Source organism: Nanorana parkeri, unplaced genomic scaffold (assembly GCF_000935625.1).
Source record: "Nanorana parkeri isolate BGI_ZX_2015 unplaced genomic scaffold, ASM93562v1 scaffold2600, whole genome shotgun sequence".
Taxonomy (NCBI): Eukaryota; Metazoa; Chordata; class Amphibia; order Anura; family Dicroglossidae; genus Nanorana; species Nanorana parkeri.
This window is the reverse complement of record NW_017308868.1, coordinates 135,247-147,512: the sequence shown is the minus strand read 5'-3', so window position 1 is coordinate 147,512 and position 12,266 is coordinate 135,247. Positions and strand designations below refer to the sequence as shown.

General features: G+C 47.0%; 1 protein-coding gene across 1 annotated transcript in view; it reads left to right on the top strand.

Moving 5' to 3' along the window:
* Window positions 1-9,745: 9,745 nt before the first annotated feature.
* LOC108801991 (heat-stable enterotoxin receptor-like) overlaps window positions 9,746-12,266 on the top strand; it is a 95,931-nt gene continuing 93,410 nt past the window's right edge. The window contains exon 1 of the mRNA XM_018573897.1: window positions 9,746-9,916. Within this exon, the coding sequence (XP_018429399.1) occupies window positions 9,766-9,916 (151 nt within the window). The 5' untranslated portion in view covers window positions 9,746-9,765. The remainder of the gene's footprint in view (window positions 9,917-12,266) is intronic.

Genomic DNA, 12,266 nt, shown 5'->3' with positions numbered 1-12,266 from the left:
TATTGGTCACTACTTCCTCGAGTCCCCTGCTCATACGTTCCCTGTTTCACACTCCTTTACCTGGTCATCAGATGGACGTGGGTCCTGTCCTAGATTAATTGCCTGCTGCGTCTCAGGTGCTCAGAAAAAAAAGTTTTATTCCTGGTTGGTTTCCATACTACGAGGTGTCTCCCTCATGTTGTAGTTAGACACATCCGACACGGGCCTCATTCCGCCCCACGACTCTGTTGTCTTCATGCGTTGTTTCACGGTTGTTGTCTGTCTGCATTTTGGATCCGAGTGCGGGGTGTTTGATCAATTCGCCCAGGACCTGAATTGGATTCTCACTAATCACGTGGGTTGTCGGACAGTTATTCACTATCTAGACGACTTTCTTTTGGTTGAGATTTCTGCTCGACCCCCTGGTGATCTGGTCTCTATTGGCCAATTTTAACAAACTTAATGTACCTGTGTCGGCCCACAAGATGGAAGGCCCGGAAGCAGCTATCACATTCCTGGGCATCCATTTAGACTTCCTTCAAATGCAAGCTAGTCTGCCTCGGGACAAGTTGGATAGGATTAGGCTTGCCAGCCGGGCTATGGTTCGGTCCCGCACTGTAACTAGGCAGGAGCTGCAATCGTTACTGGGCATGCTCAGCTTTGCTATGCCTATAATCCTGCATGGTAGGTCATTTCTTTCCATATTGCTTGCGCTTCTGCCCCTGATGCGGAGTCCCTGGTTTATCTGGACTCCTGCACGCGTGCTGATTTGGTGATGTGGGAGGAGTTCCTTGGTAAGTGGAGTGGTATATGGATGTTCATCTCACAGGTTTCTGATAGTTTGCCCCGTGTTGTCACTGATGCCGCGGCCTATAGGGGCTATGCAGCTATTTTTGGCCCCCATTGGTTAGCGGCTCCCTGGTCTGAAGAGGTTATTCAGGTTCTGGAGTTTTCGCAGACTTCTTCTGTGTTTGAGATTTACCCAATTGTGGCTGCACGACAGTTTGGGGGTCTTTGTGCTCAGGTAAGACAGTGTTCTTCCTCGCAGATAACCAAGCCACTGAAGATATCATCACTAAAGGGAGGTCCAAGTCATTGCTTATTATGTTGTTCCTGAGGAAGTTGGTATGGTTTATCCCTGCAGCACAGCTTTAATATTGCCTGTTCGTTCATTCCCGGGAGTTCTAATACTGCAGCCGATGCTCTGTCTCGGTTAACTTTACCCTTATCTTCAAACAACATCCCGGGGCGGATGATTCCGCAGCACCTGTGTCACCATTCTCCCTGTTGACGATGGACTGAACGCTCATTGGTCCACTGCCTGCCACATTATTGACAGCTCATTGTCCGAGAACACTAGAAGGGCTTACGCTTCAGCCTGGCATAACTTGCATGATTTTCAGAGAATGTACCCTAGGCTGGACACAAGTGATATTAAGTATATCCTGTCTTTTGTGGCTTATTTTCACACCAGCTGGGCTTGTCACATAACACGATTAAGTTATACCTGGCCAGCATTCAGCACCACATGTCCCTTCTAGGTCCGGATAGGCTGTCACTCTTCTCAGCTCACCCTATCAAGGCTATACTCAAGGGGGTTCAGAAGTTACAGTCAAGGTCTAGCGTTACTCGCCTTCCTGTCTCTGTAAGCATGTTGCGGGACCTTTACTGAATGCTTTCTCGGGCACCCTTTGGTAAACTCCCCAGCCTAGTTTTGAAAGCAGCCATCTATTTGGTGTTCTACAGTTTTCTCAGACCCGGGGAGTTTACTGTCACCAGGTCACAGGCCCCCGATCTTGTCAAAAGACAGCTGATTCACCACTCCATGCACTTTAGTCTATGTCTGGAACACTCCAAGACTCTGCAACCTGGCAAGAGCATTGAGGTCAAGTACTTTAACCATTCTCAATGCCTGGTGTACGGTTGAGACTCTGGACCAGTTGGTAGACACTCTTGTTCGCTCCCCTCCGGATAGCCCCCTGTTGCCCTTCTAAGGTGGACCACTCAGTTACGCACAATTTATGAGGCACGTCCGTATTCTAATAGCCAACATGTGCCTCAACCCCGAACAGTATTCGGGTCATTCATTTAGGATTGGGGCAGCCTCCGCAGCATCTAGTTAGAAGAAACTTTTTTCATTTTGGGTCTTGTAGTAGTATGGGCCAGTGTTTGTTTATAATTATGTTTATGGCCCAATATGGATTATTGTATTTAGTGGCGAAAATGCCTTATAAACTATTGTCCTAATGTTTGTCTCTTGCAAGATTTTTGTCCCATTCAGACACCTACCATAAATGTCACAAGAATGTTTTTCTTCTCTTTAGAAATCTTAAGGATCACCCATGTTCCTTATAGTCTTGATGTAGTGTGCAATTTTCTCTTAGTGTTCTTTAAATTGACTAAATAAAATGTTCCAGCTAGGATGGTGACAGCTGTTCATGTAACTAAAGTAGGGTGCACACGCAGTGAATTTTCGGCCAATTCACTAGGAAAACCCTATTCCATCTGTAGAAGTTGATCCTTAGATCGACTTCTGCCAAAAAAAATGTAGGAAAATGTTCAGCCAATCAGCTACTAGCTCCATTTGGGTATTCTAACAGCGGTTACTTGCTGCAAAGGATCGTGGGTTGAACGTAAAAAATAGAGCCAAATTGTGCTTGTTTTCAAACATCTAACTCTACATTATCCCCTTTAAAACACAACAATATATGCATTGTAATATATCCAGGGATACCAGATAACTTTACAGTTGTAACCTCATACCTCATACAACATCATACCTTTGACCTTTTTTTCCCTGTGCCCTGAGAGCTTTAATCTCACCGCCGCCATCTTGGAGGCGGAGCACATGAGGTCACATGACGCCATGTGTGTGCGGCGTCGGGTGACGCCACCTGCATGTATGGGCACCGCGATCTTGGTGTGTGCGCAGAACGCGCCAGTGGCCAATATGGTGCAACCTGGCTGTTTAAATGTGCCGTTTCCAATTCGTAGGTTTGTTGCCTCTGAATCCAAAAAAAGCATTATTATTTGTTTCGTCAAACGAAACAAATAAAAATGTTTTTATTTTTCATTTGTTGCATCCAAAACAAATTTGTATGCTGTGCAAATGTCTATCACACATTTCTAGAATTGGATAGCCCCTGCAGAAAATTGCTGATTTCCCCCTCCATATTTCATGTAATTCCAGACCTGCAACTGTGAAAAAAACAATACATGTCATGAGGAATCCCTGTGTAAAGGCACAATTACGGCCGCGCATGCGCAAAGGACCGATCGCGGGAAACACGCCATAGTGCGCATGCGCGAGGTACGCGGAAAGGCGTGCGGATGGATGGCACACAGGAAGTGAGGTAGCTGCCTTAATTCCGTGACTATATAAGGATGGGCCTGCCTGCCTCTCATTGCTGATGGTCTTGTCGGCTTGTGTTTCCTGTTACCGGTGTTCCTGTTTTCCACTCATGACCTGCTTGACTTGGATTGCCCTGGACAACTCTTCTGATTGCTGCCAGCCCCTGACCCCAGCCTGTTTTCTGGATTTGCTCTTGTCTACTGATTTTGTACTTCACTGCCCCGCTGAATCTGAGCTTTGGCTTGCTGACCTCTCTACAAAGATTCTCCTGCACGGTGTCTGTCTCCAGCCTGTGGCACTCATGCTCCCCGTTGCCCTGCGTCCTCCTGTCCCCAACTCCAGGGGTCGCAGGACACGAGTCGCAAGAGACGCCTCCCCGTCTTTCGGTCTCAGCCTCAGGTACGTGATAGTACCATCAGCCGAAAAGATTTCTGAGACAGAGGGGAGTGCGTTCTCTGTGGAGACCCTTTGCCAACAACTGTCAAATCTCTCCCAGGCGGTGCAGAATCTCCAACAAGGTTACTTTCAACTGGAAGGACGTGTGGTGGCATTAGCTTCTACAGTCTCCACAGTGCCACCTCCTATTGCTCCTGGTCCTTCACACCCGGAAACCGCTCCACCTGCACCCGCAGTTACTCCACCTATCCCAGAACCCCGAGTGCCAGCACCCGAACGCTTTTCCAGAGAAAGACAGAAGTTCCGTGCATTCAAGAACGCATGCCAATTATATTTCAACCTTCAGCCTCGCACCTTCAAATCCGACCTCACTAAAGTAGGATTCGTAATATCTCTGCTTTCCAGAGAACCCCAGTCCTGGGCATACCACCTGCTGGAGCAAGAAAGTTCCACCCTAAACTCTTTACCTGCCTTTTTAACGGCTATGGTCCAACTTTACGATGATTCCCAGAGATTCACTACAGCTGAGACTGTTCTCCATTCTCTTCAGCAGGGTCGACGCCCTGTGGAGGATTACGTTGTGGTATTCCGTAAGTGGGGTGCGGATACAGAGTGGAATGACGCAGCTCTCCGACACCAGTTCCGCCTAGGCTTGTCCGAGATTCTCAAGGATGAGATTGCTCGTGTAGGGGTCCCCAATACACTCGAGGAACTTATTCGCCTGGCCATCCAGGATCAGGGAGAGGCGTGTTGAAAGAACCAGAGCCACCCGGCCCACTTGGGTGCTCCCTCATGCACCATTTGTTCCCTCTGCTCCTCTTCATGAACCCTCTGCTGGAATCTCCATGCCAGATCCAGAGCCCATGCAGCTCGGTCTGGTCCGATCTACTTTATCTCCGAGGAAAGACAACAACACAGACAGAACCATCTCTGCCTTTATTGTAGGGAGGCCGGCCACTTCCTACGCTCATGCCCAGTCCGCCCTAGTAAGTGCACCCCATGCATCCATGTGCCTGACAGCTTACCAAACAAGGTATGCGTTTCCAATGGACCCCTTCAGCCCAGATGGCCTTCGACAAGCTCAAGAAGCTCTTCACCTCTGCCTCTATCTTAAAGCACCCTGACCCAGTGCTTCCATATGTCCTTGAGGTGGATGCCTCAGAGGTTGCTGTTGGGGCTATCCTCTCCCAGTGGCAGGGCGAAAGGTCCTTACTTCACCCTGTGGCCTTCTTCTCCCGGAAGCTTACCCCTGCGGAACGGAACTATGACGTGGGTGATCGTGAGCTACCGGCGATAAAGTACGCCCTGGAAGAATGGCGTTATTTGCTGGAGGGGGCTGCCCGTCCGATCCTGGTCTTTACTGATCATAAAAACTTGGAGTACCTACGGTCAGCAAAACGTCTTCGGCCTCGGCAAGCCAGATGGGCGCTGTTTTTCTCTCGCTTTTCGCTGCACATCACCTTCCGTCTGGGGTCAAGAAATGTCAAACCCGACGCCTTGTCCCGCATGTACCCGGAAGTGGAGGAATTAAGTCCGCCTGCTGGAGTGTTGCCCGCTCACAGTTTCCTGCTCTTGCAGGATGATTTGGGGTCCCAGTTGAGACATGCATCTTCCAAGACGACGTTACCCACCAATCTGGACTTCCAGGAGAAGGAGGGGCTGTTTTTTCTGGGTGACTTGGTGTTTGTGCCTCCCGAGGTCTGCCTCTTTGTTCTCCAGATAGGTCATGATCATTGACTGGCTGGCAACTTCGGAGTTCGCAAGACGGTTGACTTGATGCGGCGGTCCTTCTGGTGGCCGGGTTTGAGGAGGGATTGCCTGTCTTATGTCCGTTCTTGTGTCACCTGCCTCCTTAACAAGACTGAATGTTGCCGATCCTGGGGCCTGTTGCGGCCCATCCCGCTACGGTCGTGGGATATGATCGGCATGGACTTTATCGTTGACTTGCCGCCTTCGGAAGGCCTCACCTCCATCTTCGTTGTTGTGGATCGCCTCACCAAGATGACGCACTTCGTCCCAATGGTTGGCAGCCGACCGCCTTTGATACTGCTCGGACCTTCTTCAGGGAAATTGTGCGCCTCCTTGGCCTTCCCAGCAATATTGTTTCTGACCGGGGTGTCCAGTTCACCTCCAAATTCTGACGAGAATTGTGCAAGTCTCTTGGGGTTGCCAACCACTTCTCCACGGCTTACTACCCACAGACGAATGGCCAGACGGAGTGGACCAATCAGACGTTGGAACAGTACCTCCAATGCTTCCTCTCCTTTTCTCAGGATGACTGGGTATCCTTTGTGGAGTTCGCTTACAACAATTATGTTCATTCCGCCATTGCCCAGTCTCCGTTCTTTGCGAACTTCGGATTTCATCCCGCCTACTTGCCTACCTTCTGCTCCACCGCACAGGTCCCGGTGGTCCAAGAACGAATGCAGTTTCTGCGTTCCAACGCCCGGGTGTTGCAGGTTGCTATCGCCAAATCTCAGCGTGGCCACAAGGCCTGTTTTGATCGGAAGAGGAGGGGCGAGCTGGACCTCCATCCAGGGGATAGCGTGTCGTTATCTACCCTTAATTTGTGGATTTCTTGCCCCTCTAAGAAGCTGGCCCCGAAGTTCCTTGGTCCCTTTGGGATTCGGAGGAAGATTAATCCTGTGGCCTACGAATTGGATCTGCCTCAATCTTTTAAAGTGCATCCAGTGTTCCATGTGTCCCTGCCTGCTCACGCTACATGTTCCGGATCCTTTTTCTGGCCGCGGCCCTGGCCCTCTGGCTCCTTCTGTCGTTGATGGTGTGGTGGAGTTCGAGGTGGAGACTATAGTGGATTGCAGATGACGGGGCGACCCCCTTCAATTCCTGGTTAAGTGGAAGGGCTATGGCCCTGAAGAGAACTCTTGGGAACCGGACTCCAATGTTCATGCCTCCAGGCTTGTTCAGAAGTTTTTTCGGACTCGCCCTCTCAAAGCTGCTCGATTGGGCATCCAGGGGTTGCCCATTAGGGGGGGCATTGTAAAGGCACAATTACGGCCGCGCATGCGCAAAGGAACAATCGCGGGAAACACACCATAGTGCGCATGCGCGAGCTACGCAGAAAGACACGCGAACGTATGGCGCACAGGAAGTGAGGTAGCTGCCTTAATTCAGTGACTATATAAGGATGAGCCTGCCTGCCTCTTATTGCTGATGGTCTTGTCAGCTTGTGTTGCCTGTGTGGGGTTTAGCTTCCAATGGTAGCGCATTAAGGACGCATCCACTCGCTGCAATCTTCATTCAAGGGCTTCCTTGCCCACTTTTATTAAATGAAAGTTCACCAAACATAACAATTACCCTCGCAGGGGTTCTTTAGCATCTCATGGCAGCACATGCCCATCCAGCCTCCTGGCTTTGCATTTGCAGCACCGCTGCTCCGGCCTCAGCCCACTGTCTGTTCCTCCAGACAGCCTCAGTAATGTGCTAACCTGCACACTGGGGGTTCTTCCCAATCCGCAGCACCCTGCTGCACTGGACTCCACTCTGACTCCTGGGTGGAGCTTTCCTGTCTCCCAGGTGGAGTCTTGAACCCTTCCCAACAACTTTAATTTAAAGGCTGTGCACACCTGTGCCATCAGCATGCGCTGGCCACTCAGATTCTGGACACAGGAATGGAGATAACGCAGTGGCATTGCCATGCACTGCCACACCTGTTACCGGTGTTCCTGTTTTCCACTCATGACCTGCTTGACTTGGATTGCCCTGGACTACTCTTCTGATTGCTGCCAGCCCCTGACACCGGCCTGTTCTCTGGATGTGCTCTTGTCTACTGATTTTGTACTTCGCTGCTCGGCTGGATCTGACCTTTGGCTTGCTGACCTCCCTACGAAGATTTTACTGCACGGTGTCTGTCTCCAGCCTGTGGCACTCATGCTCCTTGTTGCCCTGTGTCCTCCTGTCCCCAACTCCAGGGGTCGCAGGACACGAGTCACAAGAGATGCATCCCAGTCTTCTGGTCTCAGCCTCAGGTATGTGATACCCTGATTTATTTCTGTTCACAGTCCTAAACTGGTTAAGTGCTTTTCTACACTGTAGTTAAAGCATTTCTCTGGGGAAAAAATCCCCTTGCATGGGGTTGCCCCAACACTGCAAGGGTTAACTGATAGTTAAGGACTATGGTACCTCGACAAAGGACTTTTACTTACCCACAGGCTCCCTTATGGGTCCAGAACTGGCAATCGCAGCCTCTTCCCCTACACTCCAGTGGTCAGAGGTCCACTGGCTTCATCAGTACTATGTAGGGCCCTTTGTTCTAAATTATATGTTAGGACCTTGAAGGATAGTCCACAAGCCAGAGCGCAGGGAAGACCAGGAAAGCGCCAACTGCCAGGGGAGTGGGGATCAGATAAGAATCACCTCTTTACCCAGGTACCCTAGACCTAAACGAGCAGTTAACCCTTGCAGAGCCCGAGCAGCCCCACTGAAAGAGGAGGTAGGCCTTAAACGTATGCATGGGATGCCTTTCACTTGCAGTTCATGTTCTTTAGTTTTTTTTTCTTGCAAAAACAGGTGCTCTTGTGCATTATATCTACCGTAAAGCATCATTAAGCAAAACTTGTCAAATCCATGTCTCACTCCAGCATACAGTTAAAAAAGCATGACATGTCAAAACTGTGCCAAAATCTTTAATATACCATTGTTAGGTGCAATATGTTTTCTCTCTGGAGATGGATTTCTGCCTGTGGGTGTGAACAGTACACGTATATTGCTGTTCCGTGCACTTTCAATCTAACTAGTAAACCCAGATGTTTCTGCGCCTACTGCATGAATTGCGCATGTGTTTCCCTTTATTTACTTCTGACTCCATCCCACAAGGATGGGCCTTGTGGGATGGACCACAAGGTCCTGATGCTGACAATGAGATTGTGCGCACCCCCCCCTCCTCTGGTCCCGCACTCCGCTGTTCCTGGTGCGAGCCTGGGACCAGCATGGTGCCTCTGTGACAGGGGATCAGAGGGAGATCGGTACACGGTCTCCCTCCAGTCTCCTCTCTGGTGTCAGAATGCGGAAGTGATGTATATTACATCACGTCCGCATTCTTGTGTCACTCTCCTGCTTCAGAAGCTGGAGAAAGGCTGATGATGCAGATCTCTGCTTCATCAGCTTCTTTGGGGGTCCCTAGGTGGCAGGGGTCTTGGAGACCCCTGATGTCTCCATAAAGAGTACCTGTCACATCTTTAGCTATCACATAGAGGATTTCTTAGTCCCCATGTGAAAAAAAAAAATAGGAAAAAAAAAATTAAAGTTGCAAAACAAAAGTTGTCACACATGAAAAAGAATAAAAAAACTAATTTTTGTAAAAGTCCCCACCTATAACCTGAGCCGCTTTTGTGTTTATGTCTTTTCATCTGTTCTTTAATAAAAACTTATTATACAAAAAAAAAGTCCCCACCCATACATACACGCATGCAAACATGCGTCGGGTGTGCATACGTGCGCAAATGTTGATTGCGCCCATTACGCCTCACGTTACATATCGACGTGAACGTCGTAGTGAGAGCAATAATTCTAGGGCCATAAATAACTGATTACACCAAACTAATGAGCAGTAAAAGCTTTTAAACCGTCACCTATGGTCAATTTTGGATATGGTAGTTTTTTGCGATTTCGCAGGTGTGCGCAATTTTCAAGCTTGACATGTTTGGTGTCAATTTACCCAATGTGACCCAGTCTTTTATATTTTACCAAAAATTGGTTAATAATAATTGTTTCCTAACAATGTAAAAAAAAAAATCTACATTTTCTGTAATTTATATAACGCACAGCGTTGCATGACTGAATAAATGTCAGTCAAAGTACTGCGGTGCTGAATACTAAAAAATGGCCTGGCCAGGAAGGGGGTGTAAACACCTGGTCTTCAAGTAGTTAAGGATGTGCTTTCAGAAGCTATTATAAGCGACACAAATAGATAACAATAAAGGTATTCATCTAAATGATTTTTTCTTTATTTGAGTTTAGTGCCACTTTAAATATTTCTGTCCTAACATTTTTAGGTGGAAACAATAGGAGATGCCTACATGGTGGTCAGTGGTCTTCCAAATCGAAATGGAAACAGACATGCAGTGGATATATCCAGGATGGCTTTGGATATCCTTAGTTTTATGGGAACTTTTGAACTACGTCATTTGCCAGGTTTGCCCGTCTGGATACGAATTGGAGTTCATTCAGGTATATATTTTTTTCTGTCTGAACCTCAAAGGGGGATGGCTGTGGATGCAGTATATTTGTAAATTGCTAAAGCAATTAAGTCAGTTTCTTACACATGGCTACAGTAATGTGTAAGTGAATGTCTATAGGCTTTAAAACCCAATCTGTAAATGATTAAACTCAGAGTTATGAGTGCAGTTAGGGTTTCTCAGGAAAGTTGCACTGCAGGGACTCTAACCCCCAATAATGGGCCTCTAACCCATGGGAAAGTTACTCTGAGTGGACTTGAACCCTCAGTAGTGGAACATAAACCCATGTCTCCTGGTAGGACTTAACTCGATTTTGGTTTCCTGGGATTCAATCATGCTGCCACCTTCAGACAAGTACTTGGGAATACAGAAGCACACAAAACAGTGTATTTACTCTATATTCAAAGGTTTATTGTTAAAACAAAAGATTATATGGACAGTGGACAGTGAAAGGAGCGAAATGTAAGCCAATAGAAAGACATACACATATACAAAACTAATTATAAGAACATGGACCAAAGAACAGCTACAAAGAAGGAAATTAGCTGGAAAGCTTCAAGGTCTTATGTTTCACACAAAGATAGGAAAATTAGATTTACTGAAGAATGCAGACTCCTCATTTTGGAAACAACTAGTTGATGCAGAAAACACAATTTTCTCTTGTTCAAACATTAACGCTCTGTGCACCAGAAACAGGCAAATGGTTATTTTGCCCTTTCAAGTGCAGATTTATACTCAAGTGCAGAATTGTTTTTAAACCGCACCAGACCGGAACGCAGGCATTGATGTGCCATGTGTTCCGATGAGGCTGATCGCACGGCGGCCAGGATGCGACCCAGTGCATTCCGGCACCGATTTGGGCCAGAACGCACTGTTTGTGGTGTGAACTAGCCCTTATTGGTCTAAGGTAGTAAGTAGTAACTTTTTAACTTGCTTAAAAAAAATTTGGGAAATAAAGGAGAAAGGGGATTACTGATAACTGTAAAGTCTTGAACATGCACATATTATATAATCCAGGGCAATTAAAACTGGTTGATTCATTGATGGAGTCCTGGTAGATCATGTTAACCCTTACGCTCCTAAGCCCTGTGTAATGGTTTTTACTTCAGCTGCCCAGACCAATTTTTGCAATTTTTCACTTTTTTTAATTTTCCACTGCTGCTATTAGAGTTTGTAAAAGACCAACCAAACCATACATTTCCTGAAAGCACAGGACCGGTAGAATAAAAAGATGGTGCTACCAATTTTGTAGATCTTGCGATAATTGCGCAAATGTTTATTAAATCAATATTAAACTGATAAAACTATACAATTAAATCGATAAAAGCACACTGAAATCAGTACGCACACACAAAACACTGTATTGAGTTAATAAATAACAAATATTAGTACATTTTAAATTGCTCCTTTTTGCGAAATGATAAAAAAACAAAGGAACGCAAAACTGTAAAAAAAAAAGCTTATAGCAGAAGGGTGAAAACCACTGACGTATGGCCAGCTGGAAACAGTTGTGTGCCACCGTATGTCAGTGGCAGGGAAAGGGTTAACGTCAGCCTGCAATTCCAGTCTGCATCTACTTTTAGGGAGAAACATGATTTTTTGTATTGTATACAAATGGGGTTGGGGGCTAAGCATATGTTTAAATATTTAAATTAAGCTCTTTGGTGTCTCCTTCATAAATATTCAATGAAAAAGAAAAAAAATTCCCCCCCTTAAGGAGATTCCAATATAAAGCAAAACAATTCCAAACATGTATCAATTTATATATGTAACAATATTTAATCTAAAAAAAACATGCAAATACATACAAAGAAACATCTAAAATGTTAAAGTGATTCTGACCCACTCTAGGCTGAAAATATAGTATCCACTAAAGATTTGTTGTATTACATGAGGCATAGGGGCTTGCACATGATTGGGAGATAAGTCAGCAGAGCTTCACCTCATTCATTAAGCCAAGGGGAAACTTCCCCTGCAAAGTGCAAATTACCTTGCAAAGCGAATAGCCAATTTGCATTTCTGTCACTGTAGTTCTGTCACTGGCTCCAAGCTGTAGATGAACTACAAATCTCAGCAATACATTACACAACAATGCAGAATACCACCAGCGATAGAGGACTGCAAATGGGCTGTGCGGGCTTGCCAGAGGTTGTGCAGGCTCTCATGAGGGCACTGCAGGCTCTCAGGAGGGCTCTGTGGGCTCTCAGGAGGGCTCTGTGGGCTCTCAGGAGGGCTCTGTGGGCTCTCGGGTGGGCTGTGCAGGGTCTCGGGTGGACTGTGCAGGGTCTCGGGTGGGCTGTGCAGGGTCTCGGGTGGGCTGTGCAGGGTCTCGGGTGGGCTGT